The sequence below is a fragment of the Tachyglossus aculeatus genome, chromosome X1 (assembly GCF_015852505.1).
Source record: "Tachyglossus aculeatus isolate mTacAcu1 chromosome X1, mTacAcu1.pri, whole genome shotgun sequence".
In the NCBI taxonomy this organism is placed as follows: domain Eukaryota; kingdom Metazoa; phylum Chordata; class Mammalia; order Monotremata; family Tachyglossidae; genus Tachyglossus; species Tachyglossus aculeatus.
The window spans coordinates 135,097,272-135,116,735 of NC_052101.1; the positions used below are offsets into that span (position 1 = coordinate 135,097,272).

At 49.1% G+C, this 19,464-nt stretch overlaps 1 protein-coding gene across 1 annotated transcript in view; it reads right to left on the reverse strand.

The window, feature by feature from the left end:
- Positions 1–13,031: 13,031 nt before the first annotated feature.
- SYN2 (synapsin II) overlaps positions 13,032–19,464 on the reverse strand; it is a 135,728-nt gene continuing 129,295 nt past the window's right edge. Inside the window, exon 11 of the mRNA XM_038740617.1 lies at positions 13,032–15,417. Coding sequence (XP_038596545.1) covers positions 15,289–15,417 — 129 coding nt within the window. The 3' untranslated portion in view covers positions 13,032–15,288. The remainder of the gene's footprint in view (positions 15,418–19,464) is intronic.

A 19,464-nucleotide genomic window follows, 5' to 3' on the forward strand; every position in this document is an offset into this window, starting at 1 on the left:
TTGAATGGCTTGCCCAACACAGCAGACAAGTGGAAGAGCAGGGATTATAACTCACTTCCTCTGACTCCCAAGCCCGTGCTCTTTCCACTAAGCTAGGCTGCTTTGGACAAAGTAACCACAGCACAGAGCTGACCCTGGATGGGGGTACTGTGACCCGGCAGGCAGGAGCCTAGGTTAGTCAGAGAATTTTCAAGATTCCTGCTGGGCCCATCCACCTTGTGGAATGAATGCTTAAAGTGGTTCTTCATTCAGGGACCTCCACCGCTGATGGCCCAGTCCCAGAAGGCAGAGCCAGTCAATCGTATTTATTGAGCATTTACTGTGTTTAGAGCACTGTACTAAGTGCTCGGGAAAGTATAATATAACAGACACATTACCTGATCACAACAAGCTTACGGCCTAATAATAATTATGATATTTGTTAAGCAATTACTAAGAGCCAGGCACTGTACCTTAGCTGGGGTAGATGCAAGAAAATCGGGTTGGACACAGTCCCTGTCTCACATGGGGCTCACAGTCACAATCCCCATTTTAAAGATGAGGTAACCTGAGGCATAGAGAAGTAAAGTGACTTGCCCAAGCTCACACAGCAGGCAAGTGGCAGAGCTGGGATTAGAACCCATGACCTTCTGATGCCCAGGCCCATGCTCTATCCACTATGCCATGCTGCTTCCCATCTAGAGAGCCAGGGCTGGAACCCAGAGCTCCCGATCTCTAGAGCCCACACTCTCTCCATGGAACAAACAGCAGGGCCTCTTGGGACCTTAATTTTCTTTTCTGAAAGACAGGAAGAAAATATCTACTCTCCCTACCTCTTGGAATGTGAACACATCCTTTGCTGAGAGATAGCAGGTCTCCCTTAATCTGTGCACAGGGCACGTGGGTGTCACTTACCTCCAAGTGGGTGAATTTACAGGAACACAGGCAGGGCAGATAGCATTGTGCAAAACTGAGAAGAAAGTTCTCTGCTCAGTCTCACCAAGCTGATCCCCAAACAGACAGCAAGATGAGTGGGAAGCTATGGGGTGTGGGGGTGAGGGCTGGCTCTTTCCCTCACAACCCAGACCTTTAGTGTGGGGAGGAAGAGCTAAAATTGAGGCCTATGAGTTTAGCAAAGACCCCAAAGGCCTGGCCAGGGGCTTTTCCACTCTCCCTCTGTCCCCCCTTCCCTCTCTCTTGTCCCTCTCTCCTTCCCTCTCCCCTTCTTCCTTTCCTTCCCCCCTATTGCTGGAGTGAGGAAAATCCCTTGGGATAAATGTTCTTTAGGTGGAAAAAAAGGAGTGGAAAGCAACATTAAATCAGAAGACAGGCTCATGGCCTCAACCTCAAGAGCTAGGCCTTAACTTTCACCTTGCTATGGGGATTCCAGAAGCATTTGAAGGGGAGGGAGATATTTGCAGAACTAAAGACAGGTGGGTACGCTACTGTCTGGCCAGGGCAGGGAGCAACACAGGGCTGGGTGTTTCCCCGATTGGCCAATGAGGACTCCTGGCTCAGCTGGATTCTATTCCCAGCCTCACAGTGGTCACTGGTTCTCTGGGGAGTGAGTCCCCATCCGGACCTTCTTCGCTCCTCTAATGCTAACCTTCTTACTGAACCTCAATCTCATCTATCTCACTGCCGACCCCTCACCCACGATTTCCCTCTGGCCTGGAATGCCCTTCTTTCTCAAATCTGCCAGACAATTATTCTCCCCTCCTTCAAAGCCTTATTGAAGGCACATCTCCATGAGGCTTTCCCTGAATAAGCCCCCCTTTCCTCTTTTCCCACTCCCTTCTGCATCACCCTGCTTTGCTCCTTTTGTTCTTCCCCCCTCCCAGCCCCATAGCACTTATGTACACATCTGTACATATTATGTACAGATCCACACATCATTTATTTATATTAATGTCTGTCTCTCCCCCCCAAGCTCCCAGACTGTAAGCTTGTTGTGGGCAGGGGATGTGCCTGTTTATTGTGGTATTGTACTCTCCTAAGCACTTAGTACAGTGCTTTTCACACAGTAAATGCTCAATAAATATGATTGAATGAATGGATGAATGCCCTTGAACTTGAAGGCTGCCAGTTCTAGTTAAACAGCCAAAGCTCCTTTTGTTGCCCAGGAGGGGGTGTTCTTCCCACAGTCCCTTGTGGGATAGTCAGGTTCCACCTAGGATTGATACCTGCAACTGGAAAAAAAATGAACCTTTTAGCTAAGTGCAATGAAAAAAAATTGACACTCTCCATTCTTTCCTTCTCACAACTCCAGCTGAGAGGGAACAGAGCGGACATTCATGGGGCCTGGCTCGACATTGTCAGATTTTCGGTGTCTTCCTGAGAAGAAAGGAGAGTTGCCTCTGGCAGGAGGACTCTGCAACTCCTCACTGGATGCTCTGCTCCCTGCATCTGCTAGATCCTCTAGATTGAAAGGTCGTCACTGGCAGGGAATGTAGCACGGCCTAGTAGGTAGAACACAGGGAGTCAGAAGGACCTAGGTACTAATCCCAGCTCCAATATTTGTCTTCTGGGTGACCTTAGGCAAGTCACTTCACTTCTCTCTGCCTCAGTTCCCTCATTCGTCAAATGGGGATTAAAACCGTGAGCCCCATGTGGGACACGGACTGTGTCCGACCTGTTTAACTTACAATCTACCCCAGTGCCTGACACATAGTAAGTACTTAACAAATACCACTTTTAAAAAAAAGTGTCTACCAACTCTATTTTTATTTATTCTCCCAAGCACTTAATAAAGCGCTCTGAATACAGTAAAGTGCTCAATAAATACAATTAATTGATTGATTTGCTGCCATTACTCCTTGGAGAACTTTGAGATATTTCATTACAAATTGACTCTTGTCCCTCATCACTCCCAGGCCCAGTGATAATAATGATATTCATTCATTCATTCAATCGTATTTATTGAGCTCTTAGTGTGCAGAGCACTGTACTCAGCACTTGGAAAGTACAATTCAGCAATAAAGAGAGACAGTCCCTGCCCACACCAGGCTTACAGTCTAGAAGGGGGGAGATAGACATCAAAATAAGTAATGGTGGTATTTGTTAAGTGCTTGCTCTGTGCTCAGCACTGGGGGAGATCCAAGATGATCAGGTCAGGCCCAGTCCCTGCCCCACCTAGGCAGCACAGTCAAAGCAGGAGGGAGAACAATATTGAATCCCCCTTTTACGGATGGGAAAACTAAGGCCCAGAGAAGCAAAGTGATGGGCCCTAGATCACACACAGTGGTGGAGCCAGGATGAGAACAGGGTGAGGATAAGGGCAGGGATTGTCACTCTTTGTTGCTCTATTGTGCTTTTCCAAGTGCTTAGTACACACACAGTAAATGCTCAATAAATATGATTGAATGAATGAATGGTTGGGCCTCCCCAGAAGACAGGAAGGGGAAGGAAGGACTGCAGCAAAATGGAGCTGGAGCTGTCCTGTCTCCATGGGCTGTGCTGGGAGCCACAGTGGCCATGGACAATCCACTCCTCCAGCAGTGGGTGGGGCAATCCCTGGCACTGGGACAAACCTCCAGGTTTCCCTCTTCCCCCACATTTCTTACTGTGGGGTTGGGCTCTGGACCCGATCCCTGCTGACAAAACATAGACCCAGCATGGCCTGTGGGAAGTTTGAGTGCTGATGAGGTCAGGGAGCAGTGATGCCCACCTTTCTGGGCTGGATTGCCATGGAGCCACCAGCGGAGCCAAGGGGCTATAGCCAGGCAGGGAAGCAGCCAACCCTCGGCACCTAATAGGGCACCCTTTCCAGAAAAGAGCCAGGGCCTGATGGTAAGGCCAGAGAGAGGGGTTTCCCCCTGAGAAGAGCCCTGAGGCATCAGCAGGTTCCCCACTCTGGGAATACCTGGGCCTTTCCTCTTTCTGGAGCTGGCCTGCTGGACTGGCATCACAAGGGAAAGCCAAGCGGTTACTGAAAGTGTCTCTCTGGGACTGCCTGGTGAGACAGCTGTTCAGAAGGCCTGCTCTGTAATTGTCCAAAGGATATGAAGAGGGAGGGTGATCCAGGACAGAGGCAGGACGTGAGTAAGAGGTCAGCAGCAAGATAGACAAAATCAAGGTACAGCAAGAAGATTGGCATTAGAGGAGTGACATGTGTGGTCTGGGTTGTAGTAAGAGAGTAGTGAGGTAAGGTAGGAGAAGGTAAGATGATTAAGGGTTTTAAAGCCAATAGTAAGGAGTTTCTGTTGGATGTGGAGGTGGATGGGCAATCACTGGAGGTTCTTGAGGAGTGGGGGATCATGGACTGAATGATTTGTAGAAAAATAATCCAGGCAGTAGAGTGACATGTGGACTGGAGTGGGGAGAGACTGGAGGCAGGGAGGACAGCAAGGAGGCCGATACAGTAACCATAGCGGGATAGGATAAGTGATGATGATGTCATTTGTTAAGTGCTTACTATGTGCAAAACACTGTTCTAAGCGCTGGGGAGGTTACAAAGTGATCAGGTTGTCCCACGGGGGGCTCACAGTTTTAATCTCCATTTTACAGATGAGGTAACTGAGGCCCAGAGAAGTGAAATGACTTGCCCAAAGTCACACAGTTGACAGTTGGTGGAGCTGGGATTTGAACCCATGACCTCTGACTCCAGAGTCCGGGCTCTTTCCACTGAGCCACACTGCTTGGATTCATGTGGTAGCAGTTTGGATGGAGCAGAAAGAGCAAATTTCAGCGATGTCATGAAGGTTGAACTGACAAGATTTAGTGATAGACTGCATATGTGCATTGAATGAGAGAGAAGAGTCAAGTACAACACTCGAGTGACAGGAAGGATGGTGGTGCTGTCTACAGTGATAGGAAAATCAGGGGAGGACAGGATTTGCATGGGCAGATAAGGAGTTCTGTTTTGGACATGTTAAGTTTGAGGTGTCTGTGGGATATCCAAGTGGAGATGTCTTGAAGGTAGGAGGAAATGTGAAACTGCAGAGAGGGAGAGAGAGAAGGGCTAGAGATGTAGATTTGGGAATCCTCTGCATAGAGGTGTAGTTGAAGCCATGGAAACGATTGAGTTCTCCAAGGGAGTTCGGGTAGATGGAGAATTAGAAGGGAACCCAGAACTGACTTCTAGACTGTGAGCCCACTGTTGGGTAGGGACTGTCTCTATATGTTGTCAACTTGTACTTCCCAAGTGCTTAATACAGTGGTCTGCACACAGTAAGTGCTCAATAAATACGATTGAATTAGTGAATGAATGAACTGAGCCTGGAGGGACTCCCACAGTTAGAGGGCGGGAGGCAGAGGAGGAGCCCATGAAAGAGACTGAGAAGGAGCAGCCAGAGAGATAGGAGGAGAACCAGGAGAGGACAGTGTCAGCGAAGCCGAGGTTGGATAATGTTTCCAGAAGAAGGGGTTGGTCGACACTGTTGAAGGCAGCTGAGAGGTCAAAGGAGGAAAAGGATGGAGTAGAAGTCTTTGGATTTGGTAAGAAGGAGATCATTTGTGACCTTCGAGAAGGTGGTTTCTGTAGAGGGAAGAGGAAGGAAACCAGATTGGAGGGGGTCAAGGAGTGAATTGGAGGAGAGGAACTTAAGACGGCGGGTGTAGACAACTCGCTTAAGGAGTTTGGAGAGAAATGGTAGGAGGGAGATAGAGCGATAGCTGGAGGGAGCTGTGGGGTCAAGGGAGGGTTTTTTTAGAATAGGGAGACACACACATGTTTGAGAGCAGTGGGAAAGATGCCAATGGAGAGTGAAGAGTTGAAGATGGTGGTCAGGGAGGGAAGAAGGGAGGGGACAAGTGTTTTGATAAGGTGTGAAAGGATGGGGTTGGGTGTGCAGTTGGAGGGGGTGGATTTTGAGAGAAGGCAGATCTCTTGAAATATTGCTGGGAAAGGTGGGAGAGTTGAAGAAGGGGGAGGAGGAGGCAGAGACTGGAGAGGAACAGGGGAGATTTTAGGGAGATCAGGCCTGATAGTTTCAATTTTCTCTATAAAGTACATAGCCAGGTCATCAGTGGTGAGGGATGGGGGACATGGGGAGGGACAGGGGGTTTGAGGAGGGAGTTAAACATCTGGAGCAACTGGCGAGGGTAATGACATGGGTGTCTGTATCAGTCTCTTTGTTAACCTCCCAGCCTCCTGTCTCTCCCCACTCCAGTCCATACTTCACTCTGCTGCCTGGATCATTTTTCTACAGAAATGTTCAGGACACGTTTCCCCACTCCTCAAGAAACTCCAGTGGTTGCCCATTCACCTTTGCATCAAACAAGAACTCCCTACCATTGACTTTAAAGCATTCAATCCCCCTGCCCCTTCCTACCTCACCTTGCTACTCTCCTGCTACAACCCAGCCTGCACACTTTGCTCCTTTAATGCTAACCTTCTCACTGTACCTCAATCTCAATTATCTTGCCACCACTGACCTCTCACCCACGTCCTCCCTCTGGCCTGGAACTCCCTCCGTCCTCAAATCTGACTGACAATTACTCTCCCTGTCTTCAAAACCTTCTAGACTGTGAGCCCACTGTTGGGTAGGGACTGTCTCTATATGTTGTCAACTTGTACTTCCCAAGTGCTTAGTACAGTGCTCTGCACACAGTAAGCGCTCAATAAATATGATTGATTGATTGATTATTGAAAGCTTGTCTCCTCCAAGAGGCTTTCCCTAAGGTACCCCTTTCCTCTTCTCCCAGTCCCTTCTGTGTCACCCTGACTTACTCCCTTTGTTCACCCCCTCTTCCAGCCCCACAGAACCTATGTACACATCTGTAACTTATTTATTTATATTAATGTATGTCTCCCCCTCTAGACTGTAAGCTCATTGTGGGCAGGGAATGTGCCTGCTTATTGTTATACTGTACTCTCCCAGGTGCTTAGTACAGTGCCCTGCACACAGTAAGTGCTCAATAAATATGGTTGAATGAATGAAGTGTCAATAAGACTGGAGAAATAATTTTGTCGGCAGAGGAAAGGACAGAGTTAAAGCACACAGGAATAAACTTGAAGTGGATGAGGTTGGCCTGATATCTAGATTTCTGCCAGAAGTCCTCAGGGTTCTAATCCTGGCTCCACCAATTGCCTGCTGTGTGACCTTGAGCAAGTCACTTCACTTCCCTGTGCCTCAGTTTCCTCCTCTCTAAAATGGGGATTCAGTGCCTGTCCTCCCTTCCTACTTAGACTCTGAGCCCCACCTGGGACAAGGACTGTGTCCAATTTGATTACTTATGCCTACCCCAGTGCTTAAGAGAGTGCTTAACACATAGTAAGTTTAACAAATACCATCCTCCTCCTCATCATCATCATTACACGCAGGTGTCCTTGCCCAACTTCAGTGTACACTGGTTGCAGGTTGGCATCACCCACCTTCTCCTCCTGCCCAAGGGCAGAGCTCGGGTCTCTCTTGAAAGCATTCTGGGAAAGGGGGTGAGGCCAGCCTTGGAGAAACAGAGGCCAACAATCGGGACATCTGGCAGCCTCAGAAGGAGGGCTGAGCCCCCTTCCCCTCCCCCATCTTCCAACTCTGGGGCCAGATGGTCTCTGAGGAGGGGCTCAGACTTGGGGGCTCGGCCCTGGCCTTGGGGTTACTTTGAAGGTGCAACTGTCCCTCTGGCTCGCACTCCTGGGAGTCCCAGGAGTCCTGTGACTTTGACATGGAGGAGCCTGGGCAAGCTGGGCCTGTTCTCCCAGTGGCTCTGCCCCAGGGATCTGTTCGATGCTGACATTTGTTTGATGTCGATACGGCTGCCAGGAGCCGGCCCAGGACATGAGAGAACAAAAGCGGGAAAAGCACATTATGAAACGTGATTCGGCCTGGAGCTGCCAGAGAGGAAGGAAACGGGTCTCAGCCTGCACCTCTTGGGGATGTACGCGGGGTGCTGGGCCACGAGGCGGTTAGCCAGCACTAGCCGGTCCCCCTGGCCTGGGAGTGGTCAATCCCCGGGTCAAAGGCCAGCATGAATAGTGTGGAGGCCGATCTGGGTGAGGATGGACACAGAGGGACCGGGGCCCAGTTGGCTCCTTTAGAGATTTTCAGGTAATTTGGGTTGTAATAGAGGTTTCAGAGTTAGCAAATAAAGAAAAACTCAAGTTCTTAATCCTTCTCCTGTTCATATGCAGGGAATGTCCATCCCCTGTCAGGTTAGTGTGTATGTATGCGTGTTTAGGGGAAGGCCTCTATGGGGTGTTTGCTCAGCCACTCAGCAGGCCACTCCAGGGCCTGTGGAGGCTGGGGGTTGGTGAGGGGCTTGGAAGGCTGAGGTTTATATGGGGAGGCTGGGGGCTGTGGAGGCTGGGGGCTTGGGGGCGGTGCTGGAGAAAACGAGGGATGCTGCGGGGCTGGGGACTGTGGGGATGCAACCCATCTCCTGGGCTATGACAGGAGGACCATGAGGTCCAATAGCAGTTCCAGAGTCAGTTCTCCCCAGAGCAGGCCAATCTAGAGCACATCAGGGAGTTTCTTTGTGAGAAATCTCCAGCTGGTGTGAAAACCAAAGAGAAAACAGTGTGTTAGCCCGGTGGCCCTGCCTGGCATGAAGCAGGCCCAAGTGGGGGAACACGGGTTAGTGGAATTGCAATGGGGAAACTAGAGCATTCCAAATTCCTTCAGGTTAAAGCATGGTTCCAGCTGGAGCCCAGGAATTCTGATGACAGCTTCCAACTTCCACTCGCTCCTCTGGGCAAACCTCAATGAGAGGAAAGAAAATGTTTTGATCCTCTAGATCCAAGCCAGTAGCCTTCCAAGGCTGCAGAGCTCTCTGGGAAATGGGGGGCTGGGAGAGGCTGAGGGGTATCCCTAGAGGGGGTCTCACCCTATCCGTGTTCCCGATGACACAGGGAGTGGCCCCGAGAAAAAGTGATGCCTGCTCAGCTCATGGCTGCCATTGAAGCAGAGGTAGGGAGAAAAATTTGGGAAGCTGGAAATCATTGCAGCCGGTCAGACCCGCCAAGGGGACACTCCTGGGGGGCTCCAGTCTTTCTCTCTGCCCTTCTGGCTTTTCCTTGCCAGGAGAGCAGTGACTCCCAGGGGAATCTTGACTCAGACACCCAGAAAACCTCCCTGGAACGGCAATTGGCAACTGGTGCTTGCTTCTCCACTTATTTGCAGGGCTTCTAGTAGACAGGACCATTTTTCTGAAAGCTCCCATCACCTAGGTGGGAAATGAGGAAAGTGGATTCTTGATGAAATGCTGGTTCACTGGGATCCATCCATCCCAGAGATTATGCAATTCTCCTTCTATCAGAGGAAGATCTTCAGTAATCACAGACTATCAGTCCTTGTATTTTCATAGCTCCAGTGAGGGGCTATTGACACCCTAGCTTAAGCTGGTGAGACCCTGTCTCATTTTTCCACTCACAAAGTCATATAGACTTTGAGAAGCAGCGTGGCTCAGTTGGAAAGAGCCCGGGCTTTGGAGTCGGAGGTCATGGGTTCAAATCCCGGCTCTGCCAATTGTCAGCTGTGTGACTTTGGGCAAGTCACTTCACTTCTCTGGGCCTCAGTTACCTCATCTGTAAAATGGGGATTAAGACTGTGAGCCCCCCGGGGGACAACCTGATCACCTTGTAACTCCCCAGTGCTTAGAACAGTGCTTTGCACATAGTAAGCACTTAATAAATGTCATTATTATTATTATTATTATTATTATTATTATTATTATTATTTGTTAAGCACTTACTACGTGCCAAGCTCCAGGAGTAGATACAAGGTAATCAGTTTGTCCCCCGTGGAGCTCACAGTCTTAATTCCCATTTTACAGATAACTGAAATAACTGAGGCACAGAGAAGTTAAGTGACTTGCCCAAAGTCACACAACTGATAAGCGGTGGAGCCAGGATTAGAACTTCTGACTCCCAAGCCTGTGCTCTTTCCACTAAGCCATGCTACTTCTCCTGTACTTTCCTAAGTTCTTAGTACACTGGTCTGTCAGTAAGTCAGTCAATAGTATTTAATGAGCGCTTACTGTGTGCAGAGCACTGTACTAAGCACTTGAGAGAGTACAATATAAGAATAAACAGACTCATTCCCTGCTCACAGTGAGCTTACAGTCTAGAGGGGAAGACAGACATTAATATAAATAAATTACAGATATGTACATAAGTGCTATAGGGCTGGGGGGTGAATAAAGGGAGCAAGTCAGGGCAACACAGAGGGAGTGGGAGAATAGGAAAGGAGGGCTTCAGGGAAGGCTTCTTGGAGGAGATGTGCCTTCAATAAGGCTTTGATGTGGGGGGAGAGTAATTGTCAGATATGAGGAGGGAGGGCATTCCAGCACAGAGGCGGGACGTGGGTGAGAGGTCATTGGTGGCGAGATAGATGAGATTGAGGTACAGTGAGAAGGCTAGCATTCAAGGAGTGAAGTGTGCAGGCTGAGCTGTAGTAGGAGAGTAGCAAGATGACGTAGGAGGGGGCAAGATGATTGAGTGCTTGAGTGCTTTAAAGCCAACGGTGAGGAGTTTCTGTTTGATGCAGAGGTGGATGGGCAACCACTGGAGGTTCTTGAGGAGAGGGGAAACGTGGCCTGAAAGTTTTTGTAGAAAAATGATCCAGGCAGCAGAGTGAAGTATGGATTGGAGTGGAGAAAAGATAGGAGCCTGCGAGGTCAGCAAGGAGGCTGATGCAGTAATCAAGATAGGATAGGATAAGTGACTGGATTAATGTGGTCACAGTTTGGATGGAGAGGGAAGGGCAGATTTTGGTGGATTTAAGCACTTGTTAAATGCGATTGATCGATCGATTGATTGATCTCTTCTAAGAGGCCTTCCTTGAATGACCCTTCACTTCCCCACTCTGTCAATCAATCAATCAATCAATCATATTTTTTGAGCGCTTACTGTGTGCAGAACACTGCACTAAGTGCTTGGGAGAATATAACAGAGTTGGTAGACATGTTCCCTGCCCACAATGTGCTCACAGTGTAGATGGGGAGACAGACATTAATATAAATAAATTATGAATATGGACATAAGTGCTGAAGGACTGAGGGAGGGGTGAATAAAGGATGTAAAATGTGAGGGCAATGTGGAAGGGAATGGGAGAAGAGGAAATGAGGGCCTAGTCAGGGAAAGGCTTTTTGGCCATGTGCCTTCAATAAGGGCTTGAAGGGGGGTGAGAAAAATTGTCTGCTGGATATGAAGAGGGAGGGCATTCCAGGTCAGAAGCAAGATGTGGGCGAGAGGTTGACGGCGAGATAGACAAGATCAAGGTACGGTGAGTAGATTGGCATTAGAGGAGAAAAGTGTTCAGGCTAGGTTGTAATAGGAAAGTAGTGAGTTGAGGTACGATGGGGCAGGGTGATTGAACCCTATACGCCCCCCCTCCCTCCTTTCAGTGTCCCCTACGCACTTGGGTATGTACCCTTTAAGCACTATGATACTTGTCACACAGGAGCCTAGCAGAATTTATGTACATATAGCCTTACTCTACCCTTTCTGTTCCTGTAATTTACTTTAATGGCTGTCTCCCCTATTGTATTGTAAACTCCCTGAGGTTAGGGATTGTTTCCACCAATTCTACTGTATTGTACTCTCCCAAGTGATTAAGACTGTGCACCCCATGTGGGACAGGGACTGTGTCCAACTGGATTACCTCGTATCTACCCTAGTGTTTAGAACAGTGCCTGGGACATCAAAAGCGCTTAACAAACACCATTAAAAAGGTGCTTAGTACAGAGCTCTGCATGCAGTAAGCTCTCAACTTGATTGATTGACTCAACTGCTGTATCGGCCTCCTCACTGACCTCTCTGCCTCCAGCTTTTCTCCACTCCAGTCCATACTTCTCTCTACTGCCCAGATCAATTTTCTAAGTCATAGTTCTGTACAACCTCCCTACTCCTCAAAACCTCCAATGGTTGCTCATTCCTCTCTGCATCAAGCAGAAAGTCTCCCTTTATATTTGGCAGATCCCAGTCCTCCCCCTCTTCAAAGCCCTACTAAAATCACATCTGGTCCAGGGAGACTTCCCTGAATATTCTTTCACTTTCCATTCCTATTTCCCCACCAATTACCACTTCAGCGTTTCTGTGTCACCTAAGCACTTGGATACTACCCACCCTCTCCATCTCACAGAACTTATATCCATCTCTTTCTGCTTGACTGCTGGCCCTACCTGTAATTTATTATAGTGTCTGTCTCCCTTGATTGTAAGCTCCTTGAGGACAGGGTCGTGCCTATTATATCAAACTCTCCCAAGGGCTTACTGCAGTGCTCTGCGTGGAGTAAACACCTAATAAATACTATTAATTGATTGATTAACTAGGTCCATAAATCTAATTGTAGAGTCAGAATGATTCTTGCCTCCAGTGGGATATCAGACAGGGGTTGGGAGTGGACCCCTGCAGCCCTTTGATAGAGATAACTCTGAATGCCTGGCCCAGGATTTACCCACCCTTCCATCCACCCTTCCACTCCTCCCCACATCAACCCTCTTCTTTACCTCCCCACCCTCAGCCCTCATCCTTTGAATTGTACACATTTCCCCTTTTGCAAGACCCAAGACCATTCCCAGCCGAGGTTCTTGGTCTCCTTTGACTTCCTGAGAGGTGAGATGAATGTTCTGTGTTCAGATGGCTCCAAGTGTTTGTCACAGAGTGGCTCAGTGGAAAGAGCCCAGGATTGGGAGTCAGGGGACTTGCATTTTAATCCCTGCCCTGCCACTTGCCTGCTGTGTGATCGTGGGCCAGTCACTTCACTTCTCTGTGTCTCGATCTCCTTCCATGTAAAATGAGGATTAAAACATCTGTTCTCCCTTCCCTTTAGACTGTGAACCCTGTGTCGGACAGGGGCTGGATCTGACATGATTGTCTTGTATCTACCTCAGCACTTAATACAGAGTAAGTGCTTAATAAATTCCACCGTTGTTATTAACAAAAATAGTCATCTTTCTGAGAGAGAATGGTGCTGTGTGTGCTGGCATAGTTTTAAGATGTTAGTCACTTTTTAACCTTGAGACGGTAGTGAGATATCTTAGCATTGTCTTAACGTTTCCTTTGAGAACAACATCTGCTGACTTATCAGTCTCCTCGCTCTGCACCAGAAATTTGAAGATTTTCCCTCTCGATCCCAGATGCTTGGATGGCCAGAAATGTTACAACTTCACATTGATGACAGATGTAATTTTTCTTTTATTGCACATTAAGCTGTACAAGATATTTCACAGAAAAGTAATACTGCAGTCACAGTTCCAGCATTTGCTTGTGTTCCCATGGCTGGATTGGTACAAAAAAAGTCAACAGTCAGGAAAGAAACTTCTACAAAACACCTGAACATCAACCCTGCCCTGTGTGGGCCCCCCCCACCTCCCACAACCCCTCCCAGTCCTCCCTCCCCACCACTGGCCCCAGGGCGGCCCCCTCAACACACTGACATGCAAACACATTGGGACTTTTGCTTCTTCTTTCCTGGGTGTGTGATAACAGCTGAGAGACTTTTCCTCCTCGAGGTCTTCTGTCCCCTGCCTAGGTTCAAATCTCACCTTTACACGTTGCACATACAGCTTACAAATGTCACGAGGAAAGCACCTGTGAATATTCACACCAAGAACATGCAGAAAAGCACCCACTACCACTACCACTGCTGCTGCTGCCACCACCACCACCTGGATGGAATACAAAATAAATTGGTAGACTTCTTTTGTCCTTCTGGGTGACTTTCCTTCTCCTCTCACGTTGTGCGACCTAGAGAATGGGATCATAGGCAGAGCCACAGTGGAATCACCATCCAAGCGAGAGGGGTCATTGCCCAAAACGCATTGAGCCTGGGAGAGGTTTCTGTGGGTTCAGCATTCAGTGACACAAACAGGAAACAGTGGCACGGTCACCCTTGGACACTGAAATCGCTAATGTGGATTGAAAATCCCAGCTTCCCGCTCGGACTTGAGAATCCCAGACTGAGGGGTAATGGAATCTGCAGGGCTGGGAGGGACAAGAATGGAGTGGATCCCAGGAAAACAAAGTGGGGTTGACTTCAGTGTCCCCTTCCAATATCTATCCCAAGGCACCAGGTCCACCCCTGTGCCTCTCACCCTCCCACCCGCCTTGACCTCCCTACCGTCTCAGCCTCCAGAGCCTCATCCAGGAAAGCCTGGCTGGCAAGTGGCCAGGACTTTCCCCAACAGCTCAGTTATCCCATCTGGATATGGCTCTTGCTGGGGAAGCAGATCGATTGGCAGAAGTCACTGACATTGCTATGGCTATTCGGCAGACAGGGCTTCTGGCTGGGATATTTACAAGTAGGAGGGTGGTAGGAGGGCACCCTGGACTATGTGCTGCCAGACACACACACACACACACACACACACACACACACACACACACACACACACACGACATTCCTGGCCAAGAAACCTGGAAAAGTTGAGAACCGAGACAAGAGACTGAAGGGGGCCAGGCCACAGTCTCAGGGAAATCCAGGGGCTCTGGGTGAGTTTCTTATGCTGGTGCAGCAACTGCACTCAGGGCTGGAGAAATCCCCCTCATCGGGGCCCCCAGCTCTGAGTTACCTCCTGAGGAGGTTGGGAACCGGAGCCCCACAGACCAGGGCCAACTCTGAGTGATGTCAACAAAAATGGAGGGCCACGAAAAACCCAATTTCAGTGGCAGCTCCTTAGTTGAATTTCTGATACAAAACGTGGACATTCAGAACATGGAACATTCCTGAAAACAGCTTCTTCCTGGTTTCTGACAGATTTGCTGGAAACCTAAGAAACCTGATGGCCTAGCTGGTCTTGACGCTAGAGGACCTCAGGTGCTAACGCACACTGGGTGCAATATGGGGAACAAACGAGACCAGGGAATGCAATGAACAGCCCGGGAAATAGCTTGAAGCCACCTGTCTACACCAGCCATGCACACCATAAGCCACAGGGCATGCCTGAGGGGCCAGTCTCCCCCATGCTTCTGGATGGAGTCCAGTCACAGGGCCTGAGGGGCTTGGGTGGATTGGAGCCGGGGGGTGAGGGGGGGTGGAGGGGAAGGGTCGAGCTTTTCTCTTCTTTCAGCCCACCATGGGCTAACCCCCTTCCTATGCCCCAGTCACGAGGGCCTCCCAAGAGGAGACCTCCCTCTGTCAGTCCCAAGTTAGAGAAACGGAAAGAAGCATTACAAGCACGGACATGAACAGGTAAACAACCAGACAGAAGAGCTGACACTGCAGCAGAGGAAAAACACAGTCCAGTCAGCACGGAAACAATGCAGAAACGCCACAGAAACTGGTAGCTTTGCTTCACCCCCCCACCCTTCTCCCCTCCCCCCGCTTTCCTTTTCCTCCTCTCATTCTTTTTCTTTTGTTTTTTTGGCTTTAAAACGTCTGCTCTGCGAGTGAGTGAGTGAGTGATTGAGTGAGTGAGTGAAATATCAATGAATTAGGAAGCCTGGACTGGTTTTGGCCCTGCTGCTGCACCGTTACAGTCAAGAATATACTGTAAACAACCTTGGGGAGGTGGTCGCTGAGGAGGGATCTTGCTGGACTCCAGGGCCTTGGACGTGCCACTCTGCAAGGTAAAAACATCCACAGATGAAAGAGAATAAACCCCAAAGAGAAATTCTTCTGCTCCTCCCAGTAAGCGAGAGAGCAGAGGCCTGTTTTCCTGGGCCCCCGGCCTTGTACCATCCTGCCCACCCCTATCCCTGTCAGGCAGCTGACTCCAGGCCCCTTGAACCCCCTGGCAGGCCAGAAATTGGGGCCTGGGGTGGGGTGATTGGAGGGGTGGGGGTGAACATTTGCATTCTCACCTTCGGAGGTCTCAAACTTCGTGGAGTCAGTCAGTCAATCGCATTTATTGAGTGCTCATTGTGTGCAGAACACTCTACTAAGTGCATGGGAGAGTACAATATACACATGTACACACATATATAATTATAATTCTATTTTTTATTAATGATGTGCATATATCTATAATTCTATTTATTTATAATGACACTACTGATGACTGTTTACTTGTTTTGATGTCTGTCTCCCCTCTTCTAGACTGTGAGCACACTGTGGGCAGAAACTGTCTCTGTTGCTGAATTGTACTTCCCAAGCACTTAGTACAGTGCTCTGCACACAGTAAGCGCTCAATAAATATGGTTGAATGAATGAATACAATATAACAATATAAGTTCCCTGCCCACAATGAGCTTACAGTCTAGAGGGGGAGACAGGCATTAATATAAATAAATAGAAGAGGGCACCCTAATGTCCCCACTGCTTGGCTGGCACCAGTCCATTTCCCCCAAATAACTGGCCGCTGCCACTCTGACCAGCCACCTCCTCTCCCCCAGGCACACTTAGGTTGGGCCCTCACCCATGCCCCCTCCTGCTCTTAGTCTCTGCCCCATTCATCAATCAATCAGTGATATCTACTCAGTGCACACTCTGTGTAGGGCACCAAATCGAGCCCTATGTATGGCAAATATATGTTGCCAACTTGTACTTCCCAAGCGCTTAGTACAGTGCTGTGCACACAGTAAGCGCTCAATAAATACGATTGATGATGATGATGATGATGAGCCCCTGGTGGAGAGCCTCTGGGGAGAGGCGCTCCAGGCACCGCCAGTGGCCCCTGGTTCCCTGAATTAGCGCTTCTGGCAGAGCCGGGCCGGGCCAGGGCAGGGCAGGGGCCTGGAGGCAACGTTCACAGACCAGTTGCCACACTCTCTTCTTGGCCAAACTGACTGTTTCCGCCACACTCTCCCTGACCCTCCCCACCATCCCTCTGATCGATCGCATATCATTAAGATCAAAGTCTTTGAGCTGCGCCATTCAGCCTGTCAAGCTTTGGCCTGAAACACACTGGAGAGCTCTGAGGCTTTGGGAGAAAAAGTTCATGTAGTTGCCCCCGCTTGTCAGTGCTGTCGTCGTTCTGATCACCCCGACGGTATGCCTCCTGGTGCTTTCCAGTGAAAAGAAGAGGAAGGAAATCAAACCACTGAGGACACACTTCAAGCGAGAAGCAAAGTTTCTTGGGCCGGACTGACTCTCCAAGACGGTGCGGGGACCGTGAGGCCGAGTCACCTCGCATGCAAACTGCCTTCCTTCCTAGACAGCAAAGAGCATGGGGGTGGTGGGGAGAGCAGGGCACAGGGGGTGGGGGGGAGGCTGGGGTGTGGGACTAGAACACTTCCGCCAGTGGGTGAGCCCAGAGGGGGTGGATGACCTCAGGATTTTTCTCAGGCGACTTGAAGTGAATGCAGGTTCTGACAAGTACTGGAACCCAGGAAAGTTGCAGGGACATGAACTGAGTGCTGTTCCTAAGTCAAATAAACCTCACCAGAAGGACCAAAGAGCGGCAGTAGCCATATTCCCCCTATTTTGGGGGCATCCATGGGGGGCAGGGTGCTGTACTAGCACTTTGGGAGAGGACCTCAGAAGCCCCAAACTCCTTCCTTTCCCATAAGGAACTCTCTCTCTAATGGGAAAGACGAACCTAGAAATATTCACAAGTCATCAAAGCAGGATGAATTAAAATTTGAGTGTTCCACGCTGAGGATGGGCATCGGTAAATGAATGCATCAGTGTTCGAGGTGGGTGAAGTGTTCCTAAGAATTGGGGTCATGATAGTTGGTCAGAAAAGGCTTGCTGGTGGAAAACCTGTGTGAAAGCCGAGACGGTCCAGATCACAATATTAATAATAATAATAATGGCATTTATTAAGCGCTTACTATGTGTAAAGCACTGTTCTAAGCACTGGGGAGGTTACAAGGTGATCAGGTTGTCCCACAGGGGGCTCACAGTCAATCCCCATTTTACAGAGGGGGGAACTGAGGCACAGAGAAGTTAAGTGACTTGCCCAAAGTACACAGCTGACAATTAGCAGTGCCGGGATTTTAACCCATGACCTCTGACTCCAAAGCCCATGCTCTTTCCATTGAGCCACGCTGCTTCCCAATATCTTGTGGTATCAGCATTGCAAGTTACCTTCTGTGTTACTGAGAAGCAGCATGGCCTAGTGGATAGAGCACAGGCCTGGGAATCAGAAGGACCTGGGTTCTAATCCCAGATCTGCCACTTGTCTGCCGTATGACCTTGGGCAAGTCACTTCACTTCCCTGGGCTTCAGTTACCTCGCCTGTAAAATGGGGATTAAGATTGTGAGCCTCATAGTGGACATGGATTGTATCCAACCTGATTAGCTTGTATCTACCCCAGCGCTTAGTAGATAAGCTAATATCTAGCACCTAGTGATCGTTTAACAATTGCCATTAAAAAAAAAACAGACATCAAATGCCTTACCATCAGCTTTAAAGCACTGAATTAGCCCATCCCATCCTACCTCGCCTCACTAATCTTTTACTACAGCTCAGCCCACACACGCTGCTGCTCTAGCACCAGTTTATTCACTTTGCCCAGATCTCACTCATCTCATCGCCGACCCCTTTCCCACATCCTTCTCCTATCCTGGAACTTCCTCCCCCTCCATATATGTCAGACCACCACTCTCTCTACCTTTGAAACATTATTAAGATCACATCTCCAAGAATCTCCGTCACTTCATTCATTCATTCAATCGTATTTATTGAGCGCTTACTGTGTGCAGAGCACTGTACTAAGCACTTGGGAAGTACAAGTTGGCAAGATATAGAGACGGTCCCTACCCAACAACAGGCTTACAGTCTAGAAGGGGGAGACAGATAACAAAACAAAACATGTGGACAGGTGTCTAAATCGTCAGAACAAATAGAATTATAGCTATATGCACATCATTAGCAAAATAAATAGAATAGTAAATATGTACAAGTAAAACAGAGTAATAAATCTGTACAAATATTCATTCATTTATTCATTCAATTGTATTTATTGAGCGCTTACTGTAGTACTGTACTAAGCGCTTATATACAAGTGCTGTGGGGAGGGGAAGGAGGTAGGGCGGGGGGGATGGGAAGGAGGAAAGGAAAAAGGGGGCTCAGTCTGGGAAGGCCTCCTGGAGGAGGTGAGCTCTCAGTAGGGCTTTGAAGGGAGGAAGAGAGCTGGCTTGGAGGATGTGTGGAGGGAGGGCATTCCAGGCCAGGGGAAGGATGTGGGCCGGGGGTCGATGGCGGGACAGGCGAAAATGAGGCACTTGTCTGCTGTGTGACCTTGGGCAAATCACTTCACTTCTCTGGGCCTCAGTTACCTCATCTGTAAAATGGGGATTGAGAATGTGAGCCCCTCATGGGACAGGGACTGTGTCCAACTCCATTTGCTTGAATCCACCCCAGCGCTTAGTACAGTGCCTGGCACATAGTAAACACTTAACAAATACCATCATCATCATCATTATTATTATCACTGAGTGATGCCCGTGGTTGGAGGCTGGGCAAAGGGCACGTGGCCAATCTGGCCCTTCGATCGTTCAGGATTAAACGTCTCTGAGCAGACAGGAAACATCTAGGGGGCCGGGGTAGGGGCCAGGAGGAATGGACGGATAGCTAGACAAGGAACCTGGGAAAATCTGGCTTTGGCCCAAGGAAGGAATTTTAGCAATGCAGTCGAGTTGGGGACTGGTCCAAGTTGATCCAACTCTCCTAAAGGCACCTCCGAAACCAGCTCTTCCTGGGCCAAACCAGCACAGGACTTGG